The following is a 16,662-nucleotide window of genomic DNA, read 5'->3' on the forward strand; positions in this document are numbered from 1 at the left end:
CTTCGATCACACCTTTAACACCAACAATTCCAAAATCTCCTTGCAAACCAATGAATCCAATATCTCCTGGCAAACCTCGAGGCCCTGGAGCACCGGGAAAGCCTGGCACGCCAGGTTCTCCAATAGCTCCAGGTAATCCGTGAATTCCGGTCAAACCAACGTCACCTCTTTTGCCTTCACCAAACGAAGCAAATCCGGGCAGCCCTCGTTTACCTTTTATACCAGGGACACCCTGTGGACCTACTGCACCAGGTAACCCAACATCTCCAGGAAAACCGGGTTTACCAGTTCGGCCAGGTTCTCCAAATGCACCTATATGTAAAGCACTTTCACGAATCTGTTGATCGTAAAAAGGACTTTACCTTTCTCTCCTTTTGGTCCCGAAATTCCTGGCAGACCTGGCCCGCCCCTTTCGCCCTTAAAACCTGGTATTCCTCGTCTTCCCGAACGTCCTGGTTCACCTTGAAAACCTGGATCACCGCGATATCCTGGCGGCCCAGGTAGACCTAAGTCTCCTTGTTCTCCCATTAATCCAGGTGCGCCATTTCTTCCCGGAAATCCCGCGTCGCCTTTAATACCAGTTGCTCCATATTCTCCAGGCCAATTTTGACCTAGGTCGCCACGTTCCCCAGGTGCCCCATTAAGTCCCGGAAGCCCATCAAATCCTGGTAAACCTCTGTAACCTGGTTCTCCGATATCGCCTTGTTGCCCGCTGAAAGCCGGTTCTCCTTTTTGTCCGCTAATACCAAAAGCACCCGGATCTCCTTGCAACCCTGGTAAACCTGGCAAACCTGCATTTCCAGGCAACCCTCTCAACCCTATATCGCCGCGAGCCCCCTTCAATCCTCGTTGACCAGGGTAACCTTGTTTCCCTTCCAATCCAGGTAGCCCAGGGAATCCGTCATCTCCCTTTAATCCGACCTCTCCCGGTCTTCCCGGTAGACCCATTACCCCAAAGCGCCCAGGGAAGCCTATAAAGAAACTTATAAACGCCACTTAAAATTTTATTAAATTACTACCTTCCTCGCCTATTTCCCCTATCAAACCTATTCTTCCCAATAGCCCAATGTCTCCTTTAATACCTTTCATTCCAGAGAAACCAGGGTAACCGTCTTCACCTTTTTGTCCCGTTTGTCCCATCATTCCAAACAAACCTGGCAATCCAGGCTCACCAGGAAGTCCTGGAGGCCCTACTACTATCGCTCCCGTTTGTCCTTTGGTTCCAGTTACTCCTAGTAGTCCTGCATATCCTGGTGCACCCTTCTGACCTTTGATACCTACAAAAATGCACTAGTAATTTTTTATAAGCAAAAAAAAGCATTCAATACGAACCTTTAACGCCTGATGTACCTTCTCTACCAGGATAACCGTCAGGACCAAAATCACCAGGTTCTCCTTTTCTGCCAACGAGCCCTGGTACTCCTATTTCTCCATTAAGAATACTTAATCCTGTATCACCGCGGTTTCCTTTCAGGCCAGGTAGGCCATGACTACCATCAGTACCAGGCCTTCCGGGTAATCCTGGATGACCACGTGGACCTTCCATTCCGATTGTTCCAGGGAAGCCTTTAAGTCCGACAGGCCCTGTAATTGATGGTCCCATACTTCCCGTTATGCCGGGAAGACCAGGGAAACCAACATCTCCAGTCGGACCACTTTCTCCTTTAAAGCCATCCCATCCTAGTAAACAAAAAGAATGTATAATTTATACTTTAAATTGTAACTATACCTCGGCCCCCAAGATCTCCTTTAATTCCACGACTTCCTTTAATATCTGCCAAAAATATGCCAGCATCTCCTGGTTCACCTTCACCTCCATATTCTCCTGCTGCTCCTGGTTCTCCCCTGTGAAAGTGCGTTAACACAGATTTCAAACGAACGATTTTTCTTACGGGTATCCATCGAATCCACGGTCACCTCTTAAGTACTCTTTAGGGACTGAAGCGGGATCTCCTTTTAACCCAGGCAATCCATTCAATCCGGGGAATCCATCCTTGCCTGGCAATCCTTGTGGACCAATTTTACCTCTTTCTCCCTTTGGACCGTCTAAGCCAAGAGGTCCCTGTGGGCCAGTAGGGCCCCTAAAGCCAGGGAGACCTTCTTTTCCAGGAAATCCAGGATACCCTGGTTCGGCGGGTTCAACTTGACCAGAAGGTGGATATACAAGCTCTCCTTTTCGTCCTTTTTCTCCAGTAAATCCTTGTAAACCAGCAGCACCAGGTAACCCTTGTGGCCCCTGTTCACCAGGCAAACCGGTTTTGCCAGTTACCCCCTTGGGCCCTCTAGGCCCAGGTAATCCTGCATATCCTATACCTCCGGCCCGGCCACTTCTTCCTGCATCTCCCAGTTCACCTTTCCAGCCAGGAGCACCTTCAAACGGAAATTAATATCCAAAGACGCTATGTTAGTTAGATGGTTACCTCCTCTGCATATTCCGCAATCGTCGCCTCGTTTTCCCTTCTCACCAGGAAGACCACTAAAACCTGGTGTACCAAAATCACCTAGGAGACCTGGAAGGCCAGGTGGACCCGGGTCACCTGCGGGACCAACAATTGCTTGACCTTGGCCAGAGAAACCTTTTGATCCAAATTCTCCGATATCACCTCTGTCTCCAATTGGCCCTGGGAACCCTTCAATACCTGGTAATCCATCTAATCCTGGTGGACCCTCAACAGTTAAACCTGGAAAACCCTTTTCTCCAATTAGTCCATCTGGTCCTGGTAATCCTGGTTTTCCTTGTAAACCATGGAATCCTGGCAAACCATCGTCACCTCTTTCTCCTAAATTTGATGTTGAGTGGGACAAAATTAATTATATGAAGAGGTTCGTACCTTTAATACTAATTCCTCGGATTCCTGGTAAACCTACATCACCTGGGATGCCAGGTAATCCAGGTGGACCAATTGGACCTGGGGGTCCCGGTCTTCCCGGTGTTCCGGCCATTCCCCTCTCTCCGACAGCTCCCTCAGGACCTTGCTTTCCCACCACACCCAATTTACCTTCTTCATCCAAATATGGATCGTAGATACCCGGTTCTCCTTCTATGCCCTGAACACCGGGTGCTCCCCTGAAACCGGCGTCTCCAATATGTCCCTTTTCTCCATCGTAACCTGCAGCTCCCTCATAACCAGGTGCTCCTTTATCACCTTTTTCGCCACTTGGTCCACTTGGGCCTACACGCCCTTGTTTGCCAATTTGCCCATCCAAACCTATTTACAAAAAGGCATATAATGTTGTACAAAACAGTTTTCTGTTTTACCTTGTTCTCCTTTTGCACCCAATTCACCACGAGCACCAGGTAAACCCGCCAGTCCACGCACACCCATTTCTCCCTTTCTTCCGCGATTACCTATTGTTCCTAGTGCCCCTTTCATTCCTTTTGGTCCTTTTATTTTTGTCACAGTTGGCGGGGCAATTATTGAACCACCGTCATTGACTAGATCGCCAGGTATACCAATATCTCCTTCATCTCCAGGTTCACCGGGTAATCCAGGTAATCCTTTGGTACTTTCTCCCGTGTCACCTCTGGGGCCGGGCGGACCTTGCTCTCCAACAATACCCTACACTTATGTTAGCTACATAGTAATTTATTGAATAGTGGGACGTTACCGGGTATCCTTGCAGTCCACTATATCCCGGCGGTCCAGCTGGTCCAGGTCGTCCGTATCCACCAGGGAAGCCGGGAAGTCCTGGTTCTCCCATATCTCCCTTTGTTCCAATAGAATTTCCACCACCTTCACCCGAATCACCAGGTGGCCCTTTTAAACCGTCACCACCCAAAGATCCTCGCACCCCGTGCAAGCCGGGAATACCTGGAGCGCCTGGAGTGCCATCGGTTCCATTACATCCATCCAATCCCTGAGGGCCTCGAGGTCCTGCTTCGCCTGGGTACCCCTTAAAATTGTCTATGTAACCTGAGTTTGGTGTGAAAATACATATGTTCTTACCGAATGGCCCATTGGTCCTTGTCGTCCTCTTTCACCATCATCGCCCTATAGACAATCAACCTTTAGCTTAGTTAGATAGAAAGGCTGCTTACCCTAGTCCCTTTCTCGCCATCTCCTCCGTAAGATCCAGCTTCACCTTTTTCACCTTTTGGACCGAATGGACCTTCTGGTCCAATATCACCGTAATCACCTTGGACAGCTTGCATTCCAGTGATACCTGGTGCACCAGGCTGCCCTTTTAAACCCCTGCAGTCGCATTTGTAACTCTTTTGGTAGCCAGCAAAAGGCGATTGTGCCTGTAATAATATAATGATGCCAATCAAGTTTGTAAAAAAAGAAAATGTCACATGTATCTTACAAATGTCAAGGAGTGGGAAAGTTGAATAAAGTTGTGGTGAGGCGCTTACCTCCGCATTTCACATTAGAGATTTTCATGGAACAGGTGACACCCTTGCCACCTTACAACTACATCTATTGTGTAAAGGGTGGCAAAGAGGATTACCCTTACTCCTTCTCTAGAGTTTATATTAATTTCATAAACCATGCCGACGTGTATGCATTTAAAGAAAAGTATGATAACTACGTATTTATAGGACTAAAAGGTGGGTTTAGCTTGCAATTGCATGCTCATAATCTGGTGATTTTTTAGGTACGGAATACAATGCAGTTGTGGAATTTGCGCCCTATCAAGAGGTACCTAATACCAGACTATTCCAAGGTATCAACGGATGTGGAACGATCTGTAGCGACATTTACTACCAACAATTTTTGAATAAGATAAAAAGCGATGGTCGTGATTGTTGGGAGAATTCGGAGTATAATCTACAAATAAATTACGTTCCAAGCCTAAATTCGGCGACGCCTCTTTTAAAGTTTATAACCGCAAGGAAGGCCGAGGTGAAAGCTCGTACGGAAAGAAAAAATATTAATTCCTTGGTTTTTGTGAATAGTTCTGTTAAGAAATCGGCGGTATCTAAAAGGCGTTCTTAATAAAACATTCGAACTGGCCTTTTTATATAGATAGTAGAATACATGTACAAATAGATTGTTTTTGATTGATTCTATTTGGCAAAGGGCCACGATTGATGGCAAAACATTTTCAAAATATTGAACCAACAGCTCACAAATATTAAATTTCATAATATACATTAATAACATACAGTGTGTCCCCGGATTGACTGAACAAGAGGAAAAAGTTTTAACTTTACGCAAAAATTTTATTCAAAGGTGTCTTTTTTAACTTGATTTGCTTATCAGGTTGCCATGGAAGATACAATGATAGTCTGATTTAATTAAAAACATGCAACTTAGAAAAATTTCCGCTGTAGATTTTGCGTTTTTTGTAATTTTCTCAGCTGCTAAAAGGAATATCTAGATTTTTATTTCAGAATAGGTGGTTTTGAGACAAGCAAAAATTTGTATAAAGATTGACATTTTTGCGTTAAGTTAAAATTAAAAATTTTTTCCCTCTTGTTCAGTCCATCCGGGGCACACTGTATAATAAATATATCAGTAGGTATCGAAAATAATGCAAGTGTGACAGAACGAGACACACGTTAATCTGCACTAATGGTGTTAGGCAACCCAACTTACAGTAGTGCATTACTTGTAATGAACTATAAGTACAATTAATAATAGGATAATATCGTTTGTATTATGTACCTAAATTCCCAGATTAGATGGAGATAAAATTGATCCATTTGACTGCGATCGGATAAGGCACAACATTTTGTAAAATTAAACTAATATGCATTATATCGTACCCAAAAAAAATACCGAAATTACAGAAAGGTCAAAAAGTAAATTAAAATGAAATATGAGAGAAGAGTACCAGGTGTGTTATTACGAAATACCACCTAATTCTCGTCATAATTGCTATGAGAAACGATTAGGTGAGGTTGTTCTTTGGTTGGCGGCGCATTAAAAAAAAGTTAAAAGTCAACATCATGAGGGCAATTTTATTAGTATAAGAATTAATATGATCAGGTCACCACTATAATAAGTGCAAGTTGCACAGTGGTTGCATTCCAAAAATTAATTGATTATCTTCTTCAATTGCAATTGAAAAATGTTTAGTTTAATTGGATTGTATGCTCGCTATATATAGAAAGTGACTTCATTCAATTTTCTTTCTATTGACTGTTGGAGTGCAATAGCGGGCAAATTATCAGCATTTATTTTCATACCTACTTCATATACCTATGTCATAAAACTTATCTAATGTATGCGAATCACGTACGACAACCTAACTTCTAACGTAAAATGTTCATAATAATACTCATTTAAACACCTGACACAAATTCAAAACATACCAACCTTACCTACTGTTACAGTAAATGAAAATTTAGTGATAGGGAAAAGTATTTTGAAAATTTGGGTACACTAGCCGAAATTTTCTAAATCTTTTACATTTCGATGAATTAGTATGCATTTTCAATTCTCTCTGTGTTTTTTTCAAAATTTTCCCAATTTTTTGCAATAATTTCTTTATCGTTAACGTTAGGAACATTACGCATCTAAAACGTTTCAAAACTAACTGGAAAATTCTATTACAAAAAGTTTCGCATCGATAACAAGAAACGTATTGGGGGGAAGCGACCGCGGTTGCTACGATCTCTTCGGGTCTAAAAGTTTGCGTTCGTTCCATTTGAGCCGGCTGATAAAGCCGAAAAGCTAGTTTTCTATTGGTCGTTAGGGGACGCCAGTCGAGGTGCGTTGAGAAAGGAAGGCCACTTGTTTTTTTAAGGGGCGAGATTCAAATAGGAAAAGAAGTGGGAGAACGATGATTCGGGAGCGGTACTTGCAATTAGTGAGTGAAATCTACCCAATAAACAGTAAAAAATTAGCAGTTAACTTCGAGAGAAAACATTATAGCGAGCGCTAGCGAGAACTCTTAAATTTCGAGAAATATTTAAACAAATTCTCTGCACGTTAACTGCAATTTTACGTGTAGACGAATTACAGTCGATTATGGGAAGAGGAAAAATTTTCTAGTAGCCTGTTTGCAAGGCTGGTTATTAACGAGGGGTAAAATATACACGAAGGAACATTTTTGTGTATGAGAACCGCTTTTCAAATAAAGAACGGAATTAAATAAACTGACATTAGAACTCATTGTGATAAACAAACAAGTTTTTTTCGGATCGCCAACAGCAACGGCTGGTGAAAAGCAAGTTCCTCAAAGTTGAGTGACGTCATTGGATAACGCATTGTGCGATAAATAAAAATTTTGTATACAACGGCATACCACAGGCAATTTAAAGACAATTAATCGGTGCATTTCACCTGCAACAAGACGTATAAGTTCATAAATTAGGCAAAATTAATTTGCTATTTTATCCCTGTGCCTATCACGATCTCCAGTATTACTTTCGCGAAATTGAAGCCAGCTTACTTGGATTCGCTATTCATAGGGACTTTTCATCCACTAAACCCTGAATTCGTTCCGATAATAACGATATCGACTGCACTACGGGGAGCTAGCCAAGACATTCCGAAAAATATTTTTATTTTTAAGTTGATAACTAACTAACAGTAAGCACTTTTACGTAGTTCTGTACGACTCCATAATATTTGTAGTTTTACCAGTATTTTTTGTTTTGAAAAATGAGTGAGCCCATCCCGCGGTTATAAAATTCCTCACTAAAAAGACACATGATGCGAAAGTTATCTATGAAAGAATGACCCAGGTGTACGGTACTAACGAAACAATTTCGATGAGGTCGAGACTTGTTTCAGGACGACTCAAGATGAGGAAGACCGGTTAAGGCATGAACTGGGGAATGATTTACTGCCGACTTTCTGGCCGACGAATGAAAATCCCAATTGTTGCAAAAGAAGCTGGAGTGTCAACGTACAAGATTCAACACGAAGATTTTAGGGCGAAAAAAATGTTTGCTCGATTGATTCCCCGACTCCTTACGCCAGAGCAGAAACGGGAGAGGAAATAAACTTGTCAGGAGCGTTTTGGCGAACAATCCATCTTACAGCCCTTATTTAGTCTTACTTCTTTTTGTTAAAAAAATTGTCTCAGGTGACGACCTGATAAACGCAGTAGCGTCGTTTTTTGATAAACAAACATATATAGTTTTTTAATGGAACGGCTGGAGGAACGCTGAACTAAGCGTATTAGTGTAGAAGTAGATGGTAGCTGTTAACGAAATTTTTTTGAAGCTTCGTACCGATTCAATTTTAAAAAGTCCTCGTATTACCACAACTTGATCCTCAAAGACTTCATGACCTTTTAGCGAAAGTTTTATATAGACTTCATGGTCTTTGAGAAGTCTTTTATTATATACACGCACATATAATATGCAATCCTTGACTAATGGTGTATAATTTGACGCAAAATCAAGGGACCTCCTACTGAAAGCAGCATCGTTACGAAATGCCAGACATAAGGAGGTGCAGGGTCAATGCTCATACCATACCAAAGAAATTCCACACTACCCAAGGAATGAATTGCATTAATGGGTCATCTTCATTCCTAAGATTTAGGTAAGTATCTACAATTTGTGGTGGCACGGTTTGCGCACAGCACCCATTTTTGTTGAGCATAGTTTTCTATTATTCTGTTTCCGGTGTTAATACACATAATTGAGAAATTGTAGGTACAACATTGAAAAAACCTGGTTAACGAAATTAGGTTAAAACGTATTAACCAATAATTGTGTCCTTATCAAAATTAAGGCTAAGTTGACATAATTATATGATAAATTTATTCGAAAAAACATGTAAAAAATTCCAACCAAAAAAATTATTGAGATAACCCCTTTGAGTAGTGTCAAAAGTCTGTCTTACTGACCTATATGAACAGAAATAAATTCATCTTTTAGCAAATCGTTTGATTATAGACGTCCAGAAAATATACCACTTGCCAACATCGCAACTTTCAGCAGATAAAAAAATCTATTATCCACTCTGCTCAAGTTTTGCCTCGTGTGGCAAATCTGGACAACGAGGAGCATGATCAAAGAAACAATGTTAGGGGTGAATTCAGTGATAAAAAATCCAGAAATTTGTAGCAAACAAAGAGATCCTGATTTATTCCATGCACATGATCATCAGCTTCCTATACTAAAAAAAACAGCTTCCATTGTCTATGCACATTTGTGAGATATCAAATGACCTACATTAGAAATGTTGTTATTACTCCGATTAACGTGCCTTTTCTGGCGAAAGACGATAATCACAGCTTAACAATGAAGGAGGTGACACGGTTTATTATGACCAAGCGTTGATAAAGGCTGAACTAATTTAGTTCCATGAACGTATGCGAAAAATCATTATCGCCATCAAAGATCTAAACTCTTAGGCTCTATGGTATGAACCGTTGCGGTTTATCGAAAATCTTTGCAGTTTAATTAAGGCGAAATCACTTCCTTATACTTCTCCCTGATCATTTACTAAAAAGAGGTGGAAGAAGGTCAAGACCACACATGCGAAATGAAACATTTATTTTCTGAGACCTTAGTCCCCAGAACTTTGGTGTAATATTTATTTACAAAGAATTGATAATGGAGCTTAATTTTATCAGTACATAGCACGCGTTTCCTATTTTATCATATTTTTATAAATAACTGTTACTAGCCTTTCGTACTTTAATTGAAATTGATGTATGATTTATTCATAAACACACAGTAATGAATGATCTAAATTAAAATTATGAAGAAATTGTTGTCGCCTTTTAACTTTGGACTATCAATACATATAAACAATAATTACATATGTTCCAGATAGATAAGACAAGTTCACTGTTAACCATAAAGATTGTTTTCCAAATTGTCCTAATATAACGGTTGCATTTAACTTTACGATTTAAACACAGAAGTGGAGAAATTAGAGATTATAGAATCTTCTTGAAGCTTCAAGGTGAAAATTTATGCAAGAAATAGTTTATAGCTTCATAAAAAGCCGCTTTTTGCATCGTAAAAAATGTACCGCGTACATCTGTTTCAACAAAATGCAATTTATTTTAAAAATTATGTAACCGCCAAAAATAGTGTAATGGTATTTTTTATACCCTAACGCCGGCTTTTTTCTTAAAGCAAAAAAAATTCATCAGATTTTGGTATAAGCAGATCATCTACGGATTGCGGAATAAATCCATTATTTACTTAACCATCTGTTAAAGTCAATAAAAATAAACTGAAGGTCGGTTTATTTTGGATTACAAATTAAATTAAGGAGCTTGGACCCACTCGTTAAGGACAAATCAATATTGCTCTTGACGACTATGAGAAAATGACAATTATCATCAAGCACGCCCATGAATAACCGGACTTCTGGGAACAAAACTGCATAGATAACACATCCGGTTACAATAACCTCGAAGATGAGGAAACTGAGAGCGATACTAAAATACTTATTTCACTATAATAGGTAATTCAAAAAATGTACCTACTTCAAAGAGCAACTGAAAGCTTACCAGAGCACATTAAACGCTACTCTCTTATCAACGATCGGAAATCGAAATTACTGTTTCTTGTGATAAACTGCATGTGGAAAGTGTGTCACTCGAAACACCTACGCAGGGCACATAGGGAGAGAAGAAAATTAATCTCGGCCGATAAGAACGCAGACGAACCTGGTGAAACTACAATCAGGAAGTGTTTCTCCAAAATTAGTTTTTAAACAGCGTTTACAATTAAACATTTCGAAATTGCAATTCTATTTTAAGGTTGACTGGCAGTGTGAGTTTACACACGCGATATTTTTGAAACGAAGATAAACACTGGCGAGATACTAATTGAAAAAATTGACTTCTTGACATGTGTACAGGCAGTCAATGCGAATCGGCAATCGCCATCTTTCTTCAATATACTATTTTTAAATCAATACGCCAATGTTGTCGGGGCCAAATTGTTTACAAACAGATTGCGGTTACCGTTGAATGTTGATGATGCAATTTTTTTTGCGTGGTTATATGCCGTAAAGGAAGTTTATGAGTTACGTAAATTAAGTGGTTGCAAGTTGTTATATCTAATATTCTAATGGGGTATAGGCGTCTACATGGATGATATAGTGCATTTCATTCTGTTGGGCACTTAGGAAGTTCAATAATTTAAATTTTAAACGATGGGTTGAGGCGGTTTTTGTGACTGCAATTTTAAAAATTGAACTCTTTTACGGAGAGAAGTACAGAGCAATTAACACTTTATGTACAAAAGTTTAAAAGACTTAATTTGCGATTTCGGGGTTCAAGTAGGAATGCAATGTTTCCCCCCCATACGCCACAAAGGGGTAAAACTGTGGAAATTAAATTACTATATCCCTGGATTCTCCACTCCATGGGCGTCCGTAGGAGATGCTACTAATTATGACCTTACTCTCTACACCCCAGGGTCGCAATCTATTTCCCTTTGTCATGTCTTGCACGTCTTGCGGATGGGCATGATTCATACCACAGTTCATACTCAGCAATTTATATCATGTCCACATCTAACTGTTCAATTGTTCATATCCAGGATAATACAACAACCAACCTACAGACTACCCTAATTTATAGCTATATGCGTATATGGAAATTATTATTTTCGTGAATGAGACATAGTAATCTTGAGGGCACTATATTGTATCATTTTTATTTTCTCGATTCTTGCTCTGTAGTAGAATATACCATAAGACACTTTCTGTAATAGTATATACATGGTCTAAAAATTAATTGTGTAAAAACATATGTAGTAGATGGGTCCTAAGCAAACATTTTTTTCCTAACTGAGGTCCTACATGTTTCACTTGGTTAACCAGTTAAATCGTTGTCTATTCTGAACTTCATTTTATTTCGTGCTCCGCGTTCCCTTTTAAAGTAAAATCATTTTAAGCATTGAATACGGAGTTGGATATTCAATGTTTTAAGATAGCGCTGCTTCCGTAAATACTACAGTGACTCTATAGACACAGTGTAGCTCGCAGTGTAGTCATACGGTGGTGTTGTGTATTAATTGGTAGTTGGGAAATCCGCCATGTTTTGACCAAATACACCTGATTGGTAGAAATTAACCTGAAAACAAAGGTGATCTTGTTTTCCACAATTGTGTTAGCATTATTTTTTTTATGTAAAAAAAGCAGCATTATTGTACTTATAGCAAAACCTACAAATTTAGCTCAACCAATCAGTTCATTGGGAAAAACATGACCGGCATGGAGTATTATGGCCACACTGTCTTTACACAGTCACTGTAGTAAATATCGGAAGCTGGCGCCATCTCGTTTTTTAACTAGAAACATAGGTGCCATTTTCTATTCTATTCTGAATTCTGCGAATTTGAGATTGACGTACATAGGTACTTTATTTTATGTCATAGTTTTTGACATAAATCAATTTTTCTTTTAAAATCTGGAGATACAAATAATATCTCTTAAACCATCCAAGATGAGTGAGTGCTCTTTTTTATAATCGAATCCTTAAAGTCTAAGGAATTTTTGGAGTGACCGCTGGAAGTTTTGGAAATGTTTTCAGGGCTGCTGTAATTGTTCAAATTTAGCAATAAGAAAATGTCCAAAAACTTCAGTTTTTCAAATTGCAACTGCTATTTATAGGCAGATATAGGTATACAGGATGCTAATAAAAGTCGTCCTAAAATTCAAACCTACATTCATTTGTAACTGTAACATCAGAAATACTGGCATTTTTTGATTGCTAATTTTGACCAATCGCAGCGGCCCTGGAAACGTTTTCAAGACTTTAAGGGTTCAATTATAAAAACGAGCACTCACTCACGGTTTAAGAGATATGAATTTTTGAATGGATGGATCTCCAAATTTTTGAGAGAAAAATTGGCATATGTCAAAAACTATGACAGATAGGTACGCAAATCGTAAATGAATTAAATTCAGAATAAAATGGCGCGATTACAAAAACATATAAAATGGTATGTTTCTATTTAAAAAAGCCCACATGGCGCCAACTTCCGGTATTTACGGAAGCACCGTCCTCTTGAAACTATTTTATTTCAATTCAAAATAGTCGATAATGGCTGTGAACCAAATTTCAAGTTTCTATTCAACTCCAAGTTTAAGAACTTGTAACGAACGGACTACGTGAATCACCCTGTATATGAGATCGTAATATCCGTCCATTCCATTATTCGTTGTTTTGTTTCTGGTGACGAATGATGACATGTACCTACTAGACAAATTCGAGAGAAATTAGTTTTCTTTCTCAAGTTATCGCGCGGAAGGACAGGCGGACGTACAAACACAATGAAACCAAAATTGCTATTGCTCAGCATGCTAATAATCAAATAGTACAAAAGTCAATGAATTGTTCTTTATTATTTTGATTTGATTACTGATCACGGGTCGATGATCGATGAAAATACAACGGTCCATGTTACTGAAATAACCGATTCGTGAATCAACTCTCCGATAATCGAATATCAAAATAGATATTCGCATGGGTTTTTAGCGCATTTTTTAAGAATTAAAAAATGTGCTATTGTTTGCGTTTTGTCCGTCCGTCCGTCTGGACCCACTTCTACCGTTTTGAACTACCTACTTCTAGGGGAATGGTCCTAGAGTCCTGTCATTTTTTGCAGTAGGTAGCCTATACCTTGAAGGTGTGTAAGACGGTCATTAAATTTCGCTGTCTAAAAGGAAGACCCCCCCCCCCACGAATTATTTCCTGAGATGCTGTTTTTGAAAGTAAAACGTGCATAACTTTTACCATAGTGTATTCTATTCTTTACACTAAGCTTTTACCTACATACGACAACAAATTGGTCTCAGATTTTGCATACGCATGCCTTTAATGGTGCCAAGTTAAACTTTACAAAAGGGGGGGAAACACATGTTCTACCCTTCATGGTATTCTGATGAAAGGTCTCATCGAAATAAATTAGTTGGTACACACTATAACTTTCCCGTGCGACTCTTTTTCGAGATCAGTGAGCGACGGGGCCTGAGGGGGGTGTCAACGAAAGGAACCGTTTTCTACCAACTACTGCCCTTCTTTCTGTCCTCTTATGAAAGTACGGGGGGGGGGGGGGGAGTGGAACTAGTGTTATCTTTCATGGTACTCTAATGAAAGGTCTCAACGAAAGGAATTAATTTCTACTAACCATAGCCCTCCTCCTCGACTTCTTATCGTGATCGGGTATATTCCCTTATACCTCAAGAACGGATTGTCGGAAAAAGGTACTCACAAAGGGCGATTGAAACGTCTGCAAGAAATATATCCATTGGTGATGTCAAAACACTATTTCGGTTAAAAAATGCGCTTTATCTGCACAAGACCTGTGCACAATTTATACTTGTTTTTTCTACTTCGACGCACTATAGTGGGAAGTTATTCTTGCCGTTACAGGAAGAAGTTTGAAGAGGATTCAGAACAAACGTAGGAGCGCTAGAGATGATGCTGTAAATACCAATTACCAATAGACATCATTACAAAGGAACTTTAGCTGCACTGGAAAAATTGACCAAAATGCATGAAAACTTGCACACACGGACAGTTACTTAGGATTCTGGAAACTGGTACTGCGTGAAGTCAATGATTCTCAAAATTACTTATTTGCAAACGGAAAGACATTGGCAATTGTATAATTTTGCTATTAAAAAACATAAAAGTACCTACATTTTTAATTAATAAAAAAAATTTAAAGCAACTTTATTTGGCTTTTATTAATTTTCTTGATTTACAAGCAAATTTCCGGTGGGCCCCAGACGTCGAAAGACCGCGCTACGCCACTGAATATTGCCATAGAGGAAATACAATCCTCTATGATATTGCCTATTATAGTCAAAGGCGCCGACTTAGGGGTGGCCGAGCACTTTCAGCCCCTCCAATATTTATACTGGAGGGGCTCAGCTCCCCTAATTCTGAATAAGTGACAATTATATACCGTATTCCTATTCGTGGTTACTTACACCAAATCTTGAAACTGCATAATCAGCTTTAGACTCAACAATAAACCTTTATACCTCTACCTCAAGATTTGGTTACCATACTTCGCGAAGAAACTCATATTTCCAGTGTGCTCACAGAACTTGTTCAATTTGTAAAGTTGGTTATGACAATTCCAGTCACAACTTGTACTGCTGAGCGATCTATTTCCGCGTTACGTAGATTAAAAAATTATCTACGTTCCACAATGAACCAAGTTCGTTTAAATTCTACAGCCCTTTTGAATTGTCATTCTGAAGAAGCTATGGCTCTAGATTTAAATGGTATAGCTGACGAGTTTATAGGCCGAAATGAACAAAGGCGAAATACGTTCAGTCAAAGTCAATAAAAGTTGTTATAAAAATGTTTTTTTTTACTTATACCCGTAACCCGATACCCTATGCAGGTACGTAAAAATGTTTGGGCCCCCCCAAAAATTTTGTCAAGTCGGCGCCTATGATTATAGTATACTAAATATAAACTTGGAACCGTTAAAAACATTTAAATAAAAGACTAAGGAAGGAGCTTATGTATTATTAGCTAGGATCCTATACTATTCGGCTTCTCAATATGGCGGACGTTCATACGCGCAGTGGCGTACATATATTTAATATATTTATTTTTTGCGGGTAGTACTGAAATTACATACATGCCAATCAAATCCATGTATCTCGCCATTCACTGTCTAAAGTAAATCTGAAAAATACATCTATTTCAACATGTTGTTTTACATACTATCGTTATACTATAACTTCGTTAGATTACACGACTTGCAGCTACCCATTAGGTTTCACTTCACCGTAAATGTCAATTAATTGTCAACGTCGGCCATATTAGAGGAACCTCTATGGAACATCCATTCTGAATGTTATACAACATACATGGAATATCGCCTTGTCATCTTTGCATATTATATATAGGAATATTGATGGCATATCCACTTGTCAGTATACTGATGTACGAAGCATGTATGCTGCATATACATGAATGTACATAAGACATCAACTATGCATTATGTGACGTCTGCTCGGACGTCTGCCAAACGTATATCCTTTGCATGTTACATCGGACATTTTTGACATACTTTTTCACATTGTATCTTATTGTATTGTCCAAAATCCCATAGATAATGTGCTTGTTATATTCAATGTATATAATTCTGCTATGTGAGATGTAGATCAAATAAAAGTTTGTGTAGAAGAAACAGCGATCCAAATTTTTTGGGGCTCACCTATAAAATTCTCGATAGTCACTTGCTGTCCTTATGGGCATGTCTACTTCCAAAATCGATTGTATTTTGCGCGCATTTTCCAACAAAGTCACTTTCTCTGTCCCCCCGTCTACCTATCCGTCCCTCCGCGGCCTTACTACAGTTCTACAGTTTTCAATATATTTATTTTGTTCTTTTTGAATTCGGTAGCTTATAGCTCTGGCACCTGGCGCAAACTACACGATGTCAACTTCCTTACTTGTAGAGATATACATTTTTTTAGCATTTTAATTACAGATGCCTCTAGGAAACGCAAACATATCTCATATTGTAAACATTATATGTGCACATGCGCAGTGCCAGCTTTCTTATTTATGAGGATTTTTTAAATTTATTATAACCATGATGCTTCTAGTAAAGAAAAACATATCGCATGTATAATAGGAAAAATCGAATGTGCCAACTTGACAAATGTCAACTTTCTTACTTATGGGGTGTGTTTTTAGAGCATTTTCCAACGAACTTTCTCTGTCTGTCAGTCCGAGGCCTAACAACTTCTACAACTTTCAATTTATTTAGTTCGTTCTTTTTGTATCTATTCCGCAGTTTAGAGCTCTAGC

General features: G+C 39.1%; 2 protein-coding genes across 3 annotated transcripts in view; one reads left to right on the top strand and one right to left on the bottom strand.

The window, feature by feature from the left end:
* Nucleotides 1-4,949, top strand: part of LOC116170478 — a 47,306-nt gene extending 42,357 nt beyond the window's left edge. For both annotated transcript variants that reach the window (XM_031486908.1, XM_031486909.1), the window contains exon 9: nucleotides 4,597-4,949. In XM_031486908.1, coding sequence (XP_031342768.1) covers nucleotides 4,597-4,937 — 341 coding nt within the window. In that variant the 3' untranslated portion in view covers nucleotides 4,938-4,949. The remainder of the gene's footprint in view (nucleotides 1-4,596) is intronic.
* The window catches only part of LOC116170477 (collagen alpha-2(IV) chain-like), a 41,083-nt gene that overhangs the window by 2,943 nt on the left and 21,478 nt on the right, over nucleotides 1-16,662 (bottom strand). The window contains exons 2-13 of the mRNA XM_031486907.1: nucleotides 4,040-4,243; nucleotides 3,948-3,992; nucleotides 3,610-3,894; nucleotides 3,260-3,560; nucleotides 2,832-3,209; nucleotides 2,421-2,780; nucleotides 1,893-2,370; nucleotides 1,730-1,845; nucleotides 1,333-1,680; nucleotides 1,020-1,277; nucleotides 363-971; nucleotides 13-312 (exon numbers count right to left, since the gene is read on the bottom strand). Coding sequence (XP_031342767.1) covers nucleotides 13-312; nucleotides 363-971; nucleotides 1,020-1,277; nucleotides 1,333-1,680; nucleotides 1,730-1,845; nucleotides 1,893-2,370; nucleotides 2,421-2,780; nucleotides 2,832-3,209; nucleotides 3,260-3,560; nucleotides 3,610-3,894; nucleotides 3,948-3,992; nucleotides 4,040-4,243 — 3,682 coding nt within the window. The remainder of the gene's footprint in view (nucleotides 1-12; nucleotides 313-362; nucleotides 972-1,019; nucleotides 1,278-1,332; nucleotides 1,681-1,729; nucleotides 1,846-1,892; nucleotides 2,371-2,420; nucleotides 2,781-2,831; nucleotides 3,210-3,259; nucleotides 3,561-3,609; nucleotides 3,895-3,947; nucleotides 3,993-4,039; nucleotides 4,244-16,662) is intronic.

The sequence above is a fragment of the Photinus pyralis genome, unplaced genomic scaffold (genome assembly GCF_008802855.1).
Source record: "Photinus pyralis isolate 1611_PpyrPB1 unplaced genomic scaffold, Ppyr1.3 Ppyr1.4_LG5, whole genome shotgun sequence".
NCBI lineage: Eukaryota > Metazoa > Arthropoda > Insecta > Coleoptera > Lampyridae > Photinus > Photinus pyralis.